Raw genomic sequence first — 17,784 nt, forward strand, 5'->3', positions numbered from 1 at the left:
AATACAGGGACATATGTAAACATGATAAAGGCAGTTTACAGCAAACTCATAGCCACATCAACTTAAATGCAGAGAAACTCAAAGCAGTTTCCATAAAACCAGGAACAAGACAAGACTGTCAATTCTCTCCATACCTATTCAGTACAGTACTTGAAGTCTCAGCTAGAACAGTAAGACAACTGAAGGAAATCAAAGGGATACAAATTGGGGGGAAAAATCAAAGTATATTTATTCAAAGATAATAAATAGTAAACATAAATATCCCAAAAAATTCCACCAGAAAACTCCTACAACTGATAAACACTTTTAACAAAATAACTGAATACAAAATTAACTCACAAAAATCAGTAGCCTTCCTATATACAAATGCCAAAGAGTCTGAGAAAGAAATCAGGGAATCAACACTTTCACAAAAGCTTCAAATAACAGAAAAAGTCTTGGAATATCAGTAATCACAAGTCAAAGAACAGTCTAATTAAAAGCATCAAGTCACTGAAGTAAGAAACTAAAGATATCAGAAGATGGGAAAACCACCATGCTCATGGATCATAAAATGACCATCCTACTAAAAGCAAATTTACAGACTCAATATGATCACCACCAAAACTCCAACACAATTCTTTAAGGATCTTAAAAGGACAATTTTTAGCTTAATATGGAAAAACAAAACAAAACCAAACAAAAAACCCAGGATAGCTTAAACAATCCTGAATAATAAAAGAACTATGACCATCCCTAATTTGTAAGTTGTACTACAGAGCTAATGAAAATGTCATGGTACTGACACAAAGACTTTCATCAATGGAACTGAACTAACGACCCAGACAGAAAATCCACACACATGACACTTGATTCTTTGTGAGGAAGGAAGGAAGAAAGGAAGGAAGGAAGGAAGAGAGGGAGGGAGGGAGGGAGGGAGGGAGGGAGGGAGGGAGGGAGGGAGGGAGGGAGGCAGGCAGGCAGGCAGGCAAGCAGGCAGACACGCATGCACTCATGCATGCATGCACACACGCGCCAGAAATACACCCTGGAAAAAGAGTATCTTCAACAAGTGGCACTGGTCAAACTGGCTGGCTACATTTAGAAGAATCCAAACAGATCCATACCTATTACCCTGCACAAAACTCAACTCCAAATGGATCACAAACCTCATAAAGCAAAATGCACTGAGCCTGATAAAGAAACAGTGGGAATAGCCTTGGACTCACAGGCAGATGAAGACTATCTGCCAACACTATTAGCACAAGCAGTAAGATCAGCAATAGATGGAACCTCACAAAACTGAAAACCTTCTGCACAGAAAAGGACATGACCAGATGAACAAAGCAGCAGCTTACAGAATAGGGAAAGGTGTTTTACCAACTACACATGCAACAGAGAGCTAATATCCAAAACAAAGAGAAGCCAAAAAACTAGATATCAAGAAAACAAATAACTCAATTTTAAAAATAGGGTACAGATCTAAACAGAGAATTCCCAAAGGAGGAAACTCAAATGGCTGAAAAACACTTAAGGAAATATTCAACATCCTTAGTCATTTGGAAAATGCAAATAAAAACTACTTTTGATATTTCATCTTACAGCAGTCAGAATGGCTTAGATCAATCAATAAGCCAATTGACATCTCTGCTGGTGAGGATGTGGAACAAGGGAACTCATCCATTGCTGATGGGAGTGCAAACTTGCACAGCCACTACAAAAATCAATGGAAATAGATCTACCTCAAGATCTTGGGCATGCTTCGTCCTACACAGAGACGCTTGCCCAACCATTTCATTTGCTGTTCTAGTCATACAGCCAGAAATTGTAAATATCAGATGAATGGATAAAGAAAATATGGTACGTTTACACAATGGTATAATTTACATTCAGTCAGTGATTTAAAAAGCCATAAAATTCGCAAGTAAATAGATGAAACTAAAACCTATTCTCCTCAGTGAAGTAATCCAGATCAAGTGTGGATGCTGGCTGTTAAGTCGATAATAACCAAGCTACAATCCATAGAGTAACAGAGGGTAGGCATACAGTAAGGGACTCCAGGGCTAAGAACAGATCTATCTCCCTAGCAAAGGGAAATAGAATAGACAGTTATGGAAGGATGAAGGGAGAGAGAATGGTATAGGAGGATAGAGTAAAAAAGGAGAGGAAATGGGGGATGAGGGAGGGAATAAGGGGACAGCTAAACTTAAGTGACATTTGAAGAGCACTACAGAAACCTAACACAGTAGGCTCTTCCTAAAATACATGCATATATGATAGAGATCTAAATAAAACTGCCAAATCACAGGGGAGTCAAAGCCCCAACTAGCTGTCTCTTGTCACCAAATGAAAATTCCAATATTGAGAATGAGATACATCTAATTGAGTTGGTAGCTAAAGAGGTCCCAGAGGACCCCATCCCTCAAACAAACCAGGCTGGTGCTGAAACTATAGTTCGCTCTCCACATACTGACAGCAAGACTCATTGATGAAGACAACACCTACAAAACACGGAAAAGGTGAGCTGGTACCTACATAGAATAGGCACCTGCCACACCTAAGTGGTACAGAAAGGTACTCTTCACCCAAAAAGGCAAATATTCACATCAACTAAGATGCAAATCCTCTCATCTATTATAGTGACCTGCCTGCAAGATATGCTACAGCAATGGTGGCACAAAGCCCATGGAAGTAACCAACTGATCTGACTTAAGGCCCACTCCACAATCTGGAACCCATACAGAACACTGCTTGGGTGACCAAGAACCTGAGACTAAATAGCCCAGGGACCTGGGGTAAAACTAAATAAAACTGGCCTTAAAAAAAGAAAATGTAGCCTTCCAGTCTGGACCAGAACACTGAGCAGATCTTGGGTGGCAGCTCTGCCCCCAATATCCAAGAACCCAGAGGAAGCAGGGATCCCAGGCACTCAAACTCAGGCAGTATCCTAGGTAAGCAGACAGCAGGGCCCGCCCTAAGCAGGGAGTAACTGGGAACCAAAAGGACCCAGGAAGTCACTCCCGGCCCCGAACACTGGTTCCTTCCAGTCTGGGCCAGAGCACTGAGCAGATCTTGGGTGGCAGCTCTGTCCCCAACATCCAAGAACCCAGAGGAAGCAGGGATCCCAGGCACTCGAACTCAGGCAGTATCCTAGGTAAGCAGACAGCAGGGCCCACCCTAAACAGGGAGTAACTGGGAACCAAAAGGACCCAGGAAGTCACTCCTGGCCCCGAACACTGGTTCCTTCCAGTCTGGGCCAGAGCACTGAGCAGATCTTGGGTGGCAGCTCTGCCCCCAACATCCAATAACCCAGAGGAAGCAGGGATCCCAGGCACTCGAACTCAGGCAGTATCCTAGGTAAGCAGACAGCAGGGCCCGCCCTAAGCAGGGAGTAACTGGGAACCAAAAGGACCCAGGAAGTCACTCCCAGCCTGGAACACTGGTTCCTTGCAGTCTGGGCCAGAGCACTGAGCAGATCTTGGGTGGCAGCTCTGCCCCCAACATCCAAGAACCCAGAGGAAGCAGGGATCCCAGGCACTCAAACTCAGGCAGTATCTTAGGTAAGCAGACAGCAGGGCCCGCCCTAAACAGGGAGTAACTGGGAACCAAAAGGACCCAGGACGTCACTCCTGGCCCGGAACACTGGTTCCTTCCGGTCTGGGCCAGAGCACTGAGCAGATCTTGGGTGGCAGCTCTGTCCCCAACATCCAAGAACCCAGAGGAAGCAGGGATCCCAGGCGCTCTAACTTGGACAGTGTCTTAGAAACTAGTTCTCAGATCTGAGGCCTAGATCAGACCTCTGCCAGGTCTGCTGTTGTGTGGACCCCGGATTCCACATGAGACATACTGGAAGGTCCACTCAATCCAGATCCACAGAGGAACAAATGAACTCAGAGCTTCAGACAACATATCCTGAGATATTCTAGAGACACTGCACCCAGAACAGCAGACACCTAGCTGGACTACTACCTTGGAGGCACCATATCCTGAGGCATCCTAGAGGTACCACTGTAATCAGTGCAGCTGGAAAAGATCACAGAGACATATGGACCCCTAGGAGATCAGACACAAGCTAGATAACTAGAAAGACAGGCTTCAGTCAGAGATAGCAAGTACAGGCAGCACTAGAGTTAACCAGATGGCAAAAGGCAAGAGCAAGAATGTAAGCAACAGAAACCAAAGTTACATGGCATCATCAGAACCCAGCTCCCCCATCAGAGTAAGCCCTGAACACCCCATCACACCAGAAAAGCAGGAATCAGAATTAAAATCACTTCTCATGATGATGATAGAGGGCTTGAAGAAAGACATAAATAACACTCTCAAAGAACTTAAGGAGAGCACTGGTAGACAGATAGAAACCCTCAAAGAGGAAACACAAAAATCCCTTAAGGAATTTCAAGAAAATGCAACCAAACGGGAAAAGGAATTAAACAGAACCATGCAGGACCTAAAAATGGAAGTAGAAACAATAAAGAAATCACAAAGGGACAATACCCTGGAGATAGAAAACCTAAAAAAAAATTCAGGAGTCATAGACACAAGTATCACCAACAGAATACAAGAGATGGAAGAGAGAATCTCATGTGCAGAAGATACCATGGAAAACATTGACACAACTGTCAAAGAAAATGCAAAATACAAAAAGCTACTAACCCAAAATATACAAGAAATCCAAGACACAATGAGAAGGCCAAACCTAAGGATAATAGGTATAAAGGGGGAAGACTCCCAACTAAAAGGACCAGTAAATATCCTCAACAAAATTATAGAGGAAAACTTCCCTAACCTAAAGAAAGAGATGTCCATAAATATACAAGAAACTTACAGAACTCCAAATAGTTTAGACCAGAAAAGAAATACCTCCCGCCATATAATAGTCAAAACATCAAATGTACAAAACAAAGAAAAAAATACTAAAAGCAGTAAGGGAAAAAGGCAAAGTAACATATAAAGGCAGACCTATAAGAATTACACCAGACTTCTCACCAGAGACCATAACAGCCAGAAGATCCTGGACCGATATTATACAGACCCTAAGAGAACACAAATGCCAGCCCAGACTACTATGCCCAGCAAAACTGTCAATCATTATTGATGGAGAAACCAAAATATTCCATGACAAATCCAAATTTACACAGTATCTCAACACAAATCCAGCACTTCAAAGAATAATTGGTGGAAAACTCCAACACAAGGAGGGAAACTACAACCTAGAAAAAGCAAGAAAGTAATCTTCCAAAAACCACAAAAGAAGATAGTTACACAAACATATCTCCATGGATGTTAGCCCAAAAGCTTGGATTAGCGAAGACTCAACCCACAGACCACATGAAGCTCATGAAGAAGGAAGACCAAGAGGGGATGCCTCAGTTCTACTTAGAACGAGAAACAAAAATGCTCAAGGGAGCAAATAGGGAAACAAAACACGGAACAGAAACTGAAGGAGGGGCCATCAGGAGACCTTTCCACCTGGGTATTCACCCAGTGTACAACCACCTAATCTAAACACTGTTGTGGATGGCTGGAAGTGCATAATGTGAGCAACATGATATAGCTGTCTCCTTAGAGGTCAGCCAAAGACTAAAACACTCAGAGGACAATGTTCACAATTAACCACTGATATGATCAGGGGTTTCCCAATGGAGAACTTAGTGAGAGGACTGAAGGAGCAGAAAGGGTTATTGACCGCAGGTGGAAAGCAACAATACCAAACAACCAGAGCCCCCCAGGGTCTAAACCACCAGCCTGGGAACACATAGGGAGGGAGGGACCCAAGACTCCAGAGGTATATGTAGGGGAGGATGGCCCTGTCGGACATAGGTGGGAGAGGAGTTTCTTGGTCCCATAAAAAAAATGAATGAAAAATGAATGAATGAACACACAGTGGGAGGGGGGAATGTGAGGGTGGGGAGGGGATAATGAGGGGGGTAGGTGTGGTCACTGCCTCATAGAAGCATGAGGAGGGGGATGGGATAGGTTTCTGGGTGGTGGGAGGAAGTAGGCTAAGGGGATAAAATCTGAAACGTAAATACTACAACCAATTTTAACAAGCGGGAAAAAAAAGTCTTCAGAACCAACATCTTTAAAAAAAAAAAATATCAGCCCCCTGGGGGTGGGAAATTTTTTTTTTTCTTGATACTAAAACTTGTTCTGAGAATTGTATATTGCAGAATACACAGCCTTGGTGTATCTACTCATCAAGCATACTGAGCAGACCTGCCCAAACCTCTGATGTCCTGGAATTCCATCTGGATTCAGTGAAGACACAGCATCAGAGGCTTATCAACTTACTCTTCCCCCCAACCCCTCTTCTAAAATCTCAACACCCTTAATCAGCTTGAAGAAGTTAAAGAAGAGTCAGCGCCCCTATTCCCTAAGCTTGGGGACTAATGTAATTAATAATGGTCTGTCTTTCTAGGGACAAGTAGTGGTTTTGTTGGAACAGGGGGGATTAGCTAGGACTTACTGCATAGCCATAACCTATTGGTAGAAATCTGTATAATTATTATCAAGATGAAGTTATAATTTCTTAAATGGTACAAAATTTACTTTGATCTCAAATTTAAGGTTTTCATTGGTATGAGGCTCTTATTAATATAAAAATGGGATGAATATTGATACAGTCATGGGCATTGTGCCTGTATAACACATTTAGGAATACAATGCCTAGACCCAGCCCTTTTTTAACTTTTTTAACTGATTTGGGACGGTTAACCTATGAGTTAAGGGACTATAGCAAATTCATATTTTTGAGTGTATTGTTAGGGTGTTTTCCATATTTTACTTAGAAATAGCTGAGAGGAGTTAACAGAAAACAGTCCAGGTTACCTTACATGGATAGTTGGTTTTCAAAACATCAGAAGTCCATAGAACTGATGCTACAAATATTTATATATTAATGTTCATGTTGATTAGAGACCTGTCTGCTCCTGACAGCTTCCTGTCGTGGATTCTAAGAAGAAACTGAGCATCCGTGGAGTTACTCCAGTTGTGTGGTGACAGCCACTAGGCAAGAATTGCCTCTCTCCATCTACAGACAAATTACTGTCCAGAAAAGGACACACATGCAGAATAGTCGACTGATTATATCTGCCTAGACAGAGTAATCAGTCCTTAATAATCCTGCATCACCAAGGTCTGTCAGATGATTCTGGGCCAGAAGGCTGAAGATTTGATGCTCCAACGTTCGGTAGTATAGGGGCTTTTCAGGTGTTCAGAGGTCTCTATAAATTGGCTAAGTTTTAGAAGCTATGCTTTGTGCTTCCCACAATTATAGTTAACTCAGTCATTCTGGATTTCTGACGGGGTTGAAAACTTATAGCTATTTACCGTAAGAGAAAAGATTTGAGTGGATGGTCGTCAGCTGACATTCATCCTAAAGCTAGGTTCAGAACTAAATGTTTTAGTTAGGATAGATGACAGAGGTGCTGGTTAGTCAACAAAATGATGGACTGGGTATTAGGACTATCTTGTACCTCACTGGTACAAATTGGCATAATTATGCTCTAATTGTATTTTGAGAGAAAAGTTTCATTTTAACAGGAAGGGTGATGTGTAGGAGGAGCTAAGGTAGGAGGAGTACTGAGAGGAAGAAAAGGAGTAATAAGAGGAGGAGAAGAAGGATAGGAGAAGCTAGGTGATGAAAGAGAGAAAGAGGGGGGAAGACAGGGAAGCAGATATTCATGTATCTCCACCAGTCAAAGATAGTTGTTATATCTAGGTTGGTCAGTGGGTTACACCTCTGATTGAACAATTCCAAACTTATAACACTTATGATTAACATTATTTTTTTAAAAAATGTATAAATGCAAAAAGGAAAAGGGGGCATAGGATAGGAGTTTTCTAAGGGGGCGGGGGAATGGGGAAAGGGGATGGCATCTGAAGTGTAAATAAAATATCTAATAAAAAAATACTATGAAAAAAAAAAAGAAAATGTAACAAAAATAAGAAAAGAAAAACATAGCAATTAGTGACTCCTGAAGAAATTCTCCTTCACTCACACATCAGTGCCTTGCTCAACCATCATCACAGAAGTGTCCTCCTGCTGCATTTAGGGAAAAAAATCTAGAAACCCAAGGCAGATATTATGCAAAGAATGAGAGCTCTTGGATCACTCAGCCCTTAAACAAGATGCATCCATCAAATCCTTCCCCTCAGGGATCAGCAAGAAGAGGCAGAAAGAGTGTGAAGAGCTGGAGCAGATGGAATAAGGGAAGAAAACTCTCTAAATTGAGGTAAACAAAGGTCATGTGAACTCAGAGACTGAGGCGGCATGAGGGTCTGCATGCATCTGCATCAAGTCCTCTGCAGATTCATTAGGGCTTTCACTTTAGTGCTTGCATGGGGATTCCTGAATGCAAACACAAACAAGGGGGCTCTGTTTCTTGTACCTTTCATGGGCTTGTTTCATTTTGTCTCTTTGTTTTGTCCTACCCTGATATGTTAGTTTTTGTTTTATCCTATTTTACTGCATTACTGTTCCATAGAAACAGGCTTGTTTTCTAGTGAGACAAAAGAGGGTGGACCTAAATGGAAGGGGAGGGAGAGGCTGAGAGAAGCTAGAAGTGAAGGTAGTGAAACCACAATCCATATATATTATATAAGGAAAAACAACTATTTTCAATAAAAGGAAAAATTAAGCTAGAAAATTAATTAATTAAAAGGTAATACCATAGATTCAGCGCTGTGCTCAACCCTCATCAGAATAAACTTCTCACAACAGATGGGAATTAGCACACAGACTCAAACTGGACAATGCACAGAGCAGGAGACTTTGAAGCACTCAGTCTTAATTGGATGTTGTGGTTGGCATATGTTGTGGCCTTGTTGGAGAAAGTGTGTCACAGTGGGGTGGGCTTTGAGGTCCTATGCTCATGTTCCTTGCTGCCTGCAGATGCCAGTCTTCTCCTGCTTTCAGATCAACATGTAGAACTCTCAGCTTCTCCAGCACCATGTCTGCCTGCAGGCTGCCAAGTTTCCGATCATGGTGATAATGGAGTGAATCTAAATCTGTAAGGCAGGCCTAACTAAATGTCCCTGATAAGAGTTGTCTTGCTCATAGTGTCTGTTCACAGCAATGGGAAGCCTAACTAAGACAGATGTTTCAACAAACCCCTCCGTCAAGGTTCAGGGAATTATCCAAAAGAGGAGGCAGGAACACTTTAAAAGCCAATGGTGATTCATGACCTAAGGAAACTGCTTTTCAGACACAGCAGGACTGATACTCACATGAACTTACAGACACGAGCACACACAAGCCCTACACAGGGATACGCCAACAGGGTCCTATCACTGAGAGGGAGAACTAAACATGGAGTTCCACCCCTAACCAAGAAGCGATTTACAACTGATACTTGCTGTGAAGTGGGAATCAGTTTTCTACAATGGAATGGCACTGGGTGTATCAACCACACTACTGGACAGGCCCTGTGCCAGGAGTAGCTGGCCAACACAAAAGGATCTTGGTTTTTGTTTCTGTATTTTTTTTGGAGGGGGGTGACTTTTTGTTTGTTTTATTATGTTTTTTCTCATTGACTTGTTGATTTTCATTTGATTGAGAAAGAGAGGAAGAAAAGTAAGAAGGGAGAGGAAAGACAAGACACAATGAACATAAAGCTTGGTGGGCAGGGTGGTGCGGGATCTTGGAAGAGTTGGGGGACAACATGATCAAAACATGGTATAAATACTTTTTAATTAAAAGCTATTAAATGATCAGAATACAGCTTAATAACAGAGCACCTGCCTAAAATAAATGAGGTTCTGAGTTCATTTCCAATACAGCAAAAAAGAAAACCCATAACTATATGACAAAACACAAAGTCTGGAATTCATTAAACAAAGAAAAAACATGTCACCTAGCATATGTGAGAACTTATATTTAAGTCTCAACACTGAAAAAACACAACAGGAGAGAGTAGTAAACAGTATCTCTGACATATTTTTCTACAGTTAAACCTGTACTGATTAAATAGAAAACTAGCACCAGGCAGTGCTGGCGCACACCTTTGATCCCAGTACTTGGGAGGCAGAGGCAGGCGGATTTCTGAGTTCGAGGCCAGCCTGGTCTACAGAGTGAGTTCCAGGACAGCCAGGGCTACACAGAGAAACCCTGTCTCAAAAAAAAAAAAAAGAAAAAGAAAAAGAAAAAGAAAGAAAGAAAAGAAAAGCCTAAAAGCCTAGCAATAAGCCAACTGTTATATGTTTCCACAGAGCACATCAGCAAGTCAGACTCAAATTTCAAAGAACAATGACCACTGCCTATACCTACTATAATTCCTACTTATCATTACAGCCAAGTAGAAAGTAAAATCCAGGGAGTCTGTCCTAACATAGTAAACCAAGCCATAGTAATACATTAAATACATTAAGAAGAACATCATACGATGTCGTGAGGAGTAAACCTCACTGAGAAAAGCACGGACAAAAGAGCAGGTTGGCCACTTGGGTGGAAATGCCACAAGAGTCGTAAACTGCCAATCCTAACTAAGGAAAGCAGGACTAAGGAAACCAAACAATGCTTGGTTTTCTTCTTCCAGAAGGTGGCACAAAAAGTGAAAAACAGAAGTAAAAAGAAACAAATTATATAGCTAAAAATTATCTTTCCTGTACTGATTCCAAAAAGGGGGCGGGGAGGAAATGTGGATAAACAGGTGCCTTTCTAAGGGGCTATCACACCTATTCTTAGATTAAAGAGTACAGTGTTGGCAAGCATAATGGCTCAGCAGGTAAACTGCTACATGAGTTCAATACTCATGGCCTACAGAAAGGCAGAGAGAGGACAACCAACTACACACACCTGCACTCAAATACACACATACTCACAACAGTAATACACAAATAATTTTTAATATACTATCAAAATGGTTGAAAGCCATTTATCTGTTAAGTAGGTCAAAAGTTTCATGTAAGATAGAATTATTTAGATATAATAACCAGAATTATTTAGCATATAACATTAACTTAGATTCAAGTTTTATAAACAGTAAATCTTTTCAAGTGATACTATATAAAAAATATATTCCTTACTTGGAGAGATAACCTAAAGATTGTTGCAAGAAATGTCTTTGTGAATCTCAAAAGTAAATTTTAAAACACAGAAACCTCATATTATCCTTAAAGATAATACAAACTAAACTGCTCAAAGTGTGACCCACAGGTAGAACATCTGCTATGCACAGTCATGCTTCTTTGTTGTTACTGCTTGATTTTTTTTTTTTTTTTGTTGTGTTGAAGATCAAACCATGGCCTTACATTAAAGATATAACAAAAAAATTAATATCAACAGAGACATAGCTACTTCATAAACATATAATTTGATATGGGTAATAACAATGATGCATGTTAAGAAAGGCAGCCAAAGTAATGCAAAGTATTTTTTAAAAGCCCCAAATACTCTTCATTAAAATAATACCAGGAATTGTTAATAGAACTATTAGGTGAGAGTAGTTTTTCTTCTAAAACACATAACACAGACACAAACACACAGCACGTATATAATACAAATGAACAAAAGGAGACTATTTTAATCTTCTAGTAAAACATTTTTAAGATGATGGCTTACATTTTGCATTAAAAATTTATCATTTGAGCTGGACCTGGTGGCTAAGAGTTGTAATGCAGCTACTTAGGAGGGACAGGATGATGGCAACTTCAAGGCCTGCCTCAGCTACCAAACAAGGAACAGGTCAGTCTGACCAACTTAATAAGATCCTGTCTCAATGTAAAAAGTAAACCAGGGTTAACTTAAGTCAAATCCTTGCACTGCACGCAGATCTTATACTACATAAAATAAATAAGCAAACCTGTAATTCCGTACAATTACTTTAATATTAAATATCTCTATCCTTAAAAACACCAATAAGATTAATTTATGTGTAAGAAAAACTTGACAAGCTTACCAATTAAATCTTGTTCATTCGACAAAACTGAAAGGGAAGATCCGTAACAAGTTACGACGCAGGCTTACACCCTGCTCATGGTTTTAGTGAACATGTGCTGTGTCACAGTCATGTCCCTTACGTCGACCTCCTAACAACGACGTTTCTCACCTTGAACACCTGGCTTCTTGGGGTTTTATTCCCATTGTAGCCCATATCGATCCCATTGCTGGGGGACGAGGGGCCGATCCGAAAGACATGACAGAAGATCCTCACAATCCTCAAGAGGCTCTTCATCTGCGCATCGTAATTGCTAGATAAACTGAAAATGAAAAGCGTAACACGTCAACAGATTAGGTGGACCCAAACAAATTCATCTTCAAATACTTATTTTAAAACATATTTAGTCCTCTAACCAATCGTCTTATGAATTATCTGTGGTAAGATAAGTTCTTACCATTCTAGGAGACACAATAGATTGTTGAGCAGAAAATATATTATTAGTATATATTAAAATGTACCATTAAATATATTAATATGTACTACTAAATATAGTATTTATTATGAATCAATGAATTTAGAATTTGTAAGCACGTAGAACATAACCAATAAATATACCACCAATATAGCACAAACTATCAAGAATATTATCTTGAGATACAAACTTGTATTGGGTGTATTGTTGGTAATTAGTAAATATACTTTTGGAACTAAATAAATTTCCTTAATTGCCAACAATACACCCAGCCTCAGTTTACCCTGGCTGTCAAAGCTACTGTTTAAAATTAGTATACAGTGTCTGAACTTACAACTGAATCTGGATGACTCCAAAGCCCATAGCCAATGGAGGTTTTTGTTGTTTGGTTGGTTCTTTAACGTATAGTTTTAAAGTCACAAATTATACCCCATTATATTATAAAGGAGCTGAATGGAAAAACTATGCATATGCTTTCAGAAATTATATATGCATACAATGCATCGTGATCAAACCCAGCCCCCACTCATCCCCCTCTACTTCTTCCCTCCTATGATTTAATTAGCCTATCTAAGTCTATGTTTCATCAAATACATGAAACTCCTGGGAATGAGTGAGGAAAAGTAAAAGGAGTACATTATGGAAGCCTCAGCTCCAGGAGTCTTAAAGACAGAAGAATATAAAAGGGCTTCCAAAGAGAGTATCAAAAGCAAATCAGGAAATACAAACAAGTAAGAAGATGACACTGGTCTGAATTAGCAGAAGACCTTTCAAGTAAAGAACACAGGAGCACAGAAAGTAGCCGAGAATAAGTAGCTCACAAATGAATTCCCACATCAGAGCATGGATCGTGAAGATAACAAGTTCAAAGCCAGCCTGAGCAAGACCCTATCGAGAAAGAGAAGGCAAGTTTTGGGGCAGAATGACTTTCATGGGAATAACAGTAAGTCTGACAATGTAGCTTTCTATTCATATTTCTTATATACTCCGAATATGTTAGAGAGAGAAAGGTTCTGTAGAACTACAAAAGTGAAAGGTCTCACAAACTGCCACTGTAGAAATAATTAGTGAAAAGTCATACAAAGAAGAATGCACTCAAATTACAAGAGGCCAAATCCGTAAGAAACAGTAACACATTAAGTACTGGGTAATAGCTGCCTATTCTCCTAATAGGAGTGGCTAATCATAAAGCAAGAAGTATAGCATATATAGAAGCTATACATAAAGGTAAGTAATATAAAGCCTAGCTCCTTAGACCTAGCAATGGGTTGTCAAAACCATACAATCTTCTAAAAAGAATTAAAAACTGAACTGGGGAGAGGCAGTATAAAAAAAAAAAAACTTTATAATGGATCATGAAGGAATACTGAACATTTAAACAGTGGGGGATTTACCCAATTCTCTAAATCAGAGATTCAGATTCCTGAACTACTTTCTCATGTAGCCCTGGTTGGCCACAAACTCCCTATGTAGCTGAGGATAACCTTGAACTCCTAGTCCTCCTACTTTTGGTCCCAACTGCCTGGACTGAAAGGAAGTATGACCACACCCAAGGTAACAGTGTCTACTTCACACATTTACTTTAGGACTAATCTTAAGTAATCATTTCACAAAATTCCATACACATATGCTACAATTCACATTAATATGCTCTGGGTTTCTTTATGAAGTCTCTTGAATGCGCTGATCAGGCAGGGCTCTTCGACAAATGGTAAATGTGGTGGTTTGAATGAGATGGTCCTACAGCCTGGGCATCTGCATGCTTGGTCTGAAGCCGGAGGCACTCTGGAGAAACTCGGGGGTGCAGCCTTATTGTTACTCAAGGATGCTAATGACCTGGACAGGGACTTTGAGAGTCTAAAAATATGCACCAGCTGGGCAATGGTGGCGCACGCCTTTGATCCCAGCACCTGGGAGGCAGAGGCAGGCAGATTTCTAAGTTCAAGGCCAGCCTGGTCTACAGAGTGAATTCCAGGACAGTCAGGGCTATACAGAGAAACTCTGTCTTGGGGAAAAAAAAAAAATGCACCACTTAGAGCCTGCTCTCTGCTTCCTGTTTTGAGTCAAGGTGTGACTCCTCAGCTTCTGCTCCTGCTGCCAAGCTTCCCTGCCAGGATGGACTTTTATCCTCCTATTAACCTTAAGTAATAATTACCTTATTTTCCCTGCCAGGATCGACTCTTATCCTCCTATTACCTTAAGTCAAATAAATCCTTCTCTAAGTTGCCAAAGACATGGTGTTTTATCACATTCTAGAAAAGTAACTAATAGGGTAAGTCAGCAAAATTTTTAAACAGCTCATCAATGACAAAAGATAGCTAATTACTGAGGCGATCAAGTGGACAGACACTACTGTGTGCTGACTCACTGGAATGCTTACATGGACACTATTATCTACTGAGTCACTGAAATGCTTACCTAAGCAGCTTATGGCCATTTGTTGTAGCAACTTCAGCAAGGCCTGTCAGGATCTTTAGGTACTGGCTTTCACTTTGCTGAGACAAATGCTGCAGAACTTGCCGTAACTGGTTTTATATAAATTAAAAACAAAAGTGACTACATAGTAAGTAACCCATTAAATTCTATCAATATATACACATGTATTTGTTTAATAAATGCCTTGAAGCCAGTTAACTAAAATCAAGAACTTTATAATTATTATACTTTATATAAACTTAAGAGCCAAAAATATGAAAAACAATCTTTCTTCAAAATTATCCAGTTTAAAAATACATACAGGAAATCAAGTATGCATGTAAAAATTTAATTCTAAACTTCTGAACTTTATGAAGGTTTCTAACTCTACAATTTTTCAACACTATCGCTATCACAAATACTGAGCTTGGAGTTGTAGATATAGCTCAGGAGGCATGAGGCCTCAGGTTTACACCCTAGCAGCACAAAACACCAGGAAAAAGAGCTCAGTGACATTACAAAGTATTCCTCCCTCACGTTCTTGTCCTCTATCCATGAGGAAGTTATCATAAGGAGAGACCAAAGAGTCACTCTGATGATTCAGAGTGTCACTATCAGATGAGATGTTATTATGTATAATTACACTACAATATTCCTAGTAACTCTAACTTGTCCATAAGTACCCAAAACCTCTAGATGCTCAAAATTTTTATAAGAACTGAATATATTCAATGCGTATCTTCTCATAAACTTAAAATCATCTTCACATAATTTCTCATGCCTAATAAAATATAAGTGCTATGTAAATAGTTGCTATACTGTATTTTTTAGGGAATGATGACAAAAAGTCTGATCATTTTTAATTGTAGTATTTTGATCAACAATTGATTTTTTTTGGCTGCAGAATCCCCATATATCAAGGGCTAACTATAATTCATAGTTACATAATCCACAACCAATTCAAGTTACTAAAATAAACATGAGAGAATTGTAATTATTACTCATTTACAAGCTATTAGCAAGCTTATGCTACCATGTTTTCCCGAAGGTCTTCATTCTGTGTCATTTGAACAACAGTCTGGAAAAGTCTCGGGTGATACTGAATTAACACTTCGCAAGTCTGTCCATATCCACCCTGAAACAACATTTACAGTTATTCAGGTTTAAAAACAAAGAGACTTTTAAAGATCATACTTTTCACAGACTAAACATCTTTACACTCTCGTTTACAAAAAACATAATTTTATTATTTATAATTTCTATCATAAGTGGACTTGGGATAATATATTAAAAGCATACCTGTACACACAGATCTAGAGGGGTTACTCCATTTTTATCTGGTAAATACTTGGCTCCTCGTAAAAGAAGAATCTGTGCAGTATCTCTCTGACCATGACTGTACAGAAATAGAACCAAATTAAAAACTTAATCTTTTAACTTAACTTTCCTCTATAAATTAGAACACTAATATCCACTACAGAGACACATCACTTCATAGCAATAAAGACTATGCAGATTTCCCAGAAATGTAAACAAATTAAAAACAAGCTGATTGTATTTCAATCAAATGGCACTGTATAAAACAATAATTTATAGCCAATTTGAATTAAACATTCATAGTGCCCTGCTATGAATTTAGTGAACAATTATAATAGGTTTTATCATTCTGTTGATAATTTATGACAACAGTAATTACTGTCCTTGATATATAGACCAACTGGCCAGAACTAACTTAAGAATAATAATCTAGGGAGTTGGAGAGATGGCTCAGAAGTTAAGAGAACCTCTGCTCTTCCAGGGAACCAAGGATCAATTCCCAGTACCTAAACGGATGCTCACAACTGGGTGTAACTCCAATTTCACGTTCCAAGAGATGTAACACCCTCTTCTGTCCTCCGCAGGCAACAAGCACACAAGTGGTGTACAGACATATACTCAGGCAAAACACATACACATTAAATAAATAAATAGACAGATAGATAGATAGATAGATAGATAGATAGATAGATAGATAGATAGATAGATAAATAATTTTGGTAGTAGCCAAATTTTGCCAGCAAAAAAAAAACCAAACAACTAGTAGATCAGTCCTTGAAAACAACAGTAATTAGCATTATTTTTAATATTCAATAAGAAATCTCACTGTGTAGTTCAGGCTGGCCCAAACTCAGGACAATTCTACCTCAGCCACACAACTGCTGATATACATAAAGCTTGGAAGTCTTCACCAGGCATCAGTGTAGTTATGCTGGTGTACCAGCCAAAGTATTACCCAGCTATTATAACAATTGTTAATTCATACTAGCCTATGCTGGGTGCTCCCTATCATGCCCAAAACTAAAACTGAAAAGTCACCAAGATAAACTGAATTTATGTCAGAACACAGTGAGGCCTCTGCTAGAAGTCAACAATCTAGAGTAAAAAATAAAATAAAATAAATAAATAAATAAAATTTAAAAATAAATAAATAAATAAATAAAATAAAAACAATTTCAATAACTCATTTACAGTTGCTTAATGCCCATATTTTCAGTCTTTCCATTGAAGTTGCCAACTTCAATTTTTTACATTTATTTTATATGTATGTTGTCCCTACATGTCTATGTGTGCACCATGCATTTGCCTGGTGCCCTCGGAAGTCAAAAGAAGGAGTCAGATCCTTTAGAACTGAGGTATAGATGGTTGTCAGTTCCCATTTAAATGCTGGGAACTGAACACTGGTCTTCTGCAATAACAAGTGCACTTAACAGCTGTGTCATCTCTCCAGCCCCTAAACTGCCAATATCTAGAAAGTAGACTTATTCTACAGCGCTGAGAATTGTAGTGGGCATATAACACATACACGTCACATTTTATAAATCATACTCTAAGCTTTAACATCATATTTTATACAATTGATAAACATTACAAAATGGATGAATAAAGAAAATAACAAGTAGAAGCCTAACACAATTTCCTAGAATCTAATAGGTGACAAAGGTTATCTTAGTCCTTTTGTCATCAGGGATGTAACTGTGACAGTTATGTTACATGAGT

General features: G+C 39.2%; 1 protein-coding gene across 5 annotated transcripts in view; it reads right to left on the bottom strand.

Moving 5' to 3' along the window:
- Positions 1 to 17,784, bottom strand: part of Hace1 (HECT domain and ankyrin repeat containing E3 ubiquitin protein ligase 1) — a 119,788-nt gene that overhangs the window by 39,765 nt on the left and 62,239 nt on the right. For all 5 annotated transcript variants that reach the window (XM_034524205.2, XM_076916894.1, XM_076916896.1 and 2 more), the window contains 4 exons: positions 16,048 to 16,144; positions 15,782 to 15,883; positions 14,752 to 14,858; positions 12,030 to 12,180 (listed from right to left, as the gene is read on the bottom strand). In XM_034524205.2, the coding sequence (XP_034380096.1) occupies positions 12,030 to 12,180; positions 14,752 to 14,858; positions 15,782 to 15,883; positions 16,048 to 16,144 (457 nt within the window). The remainder of the gene's footprint in view (positions 1 to 12,029; positions 12,181 to 14,751; positions 14,859 to 15,781; positions 15,884 to 16,047; positions 16,145 to 17,784) is intronic.

This window comes from Arvicanthis niloticus, chromosome 20, assembly GCF_011762505.2.
Source record: "Arvicanthis niloticus isolate mArvNil1 chromosome 20, mArvNil1.pat.X, whole genome shotgun sequence".
Taxonomy (NCBI): Eukaryota; Metazoa; Chordata; class Mammalia; order Rodentia; family Muridae; genus Arvicanthis; species Arvicanthis niloticus.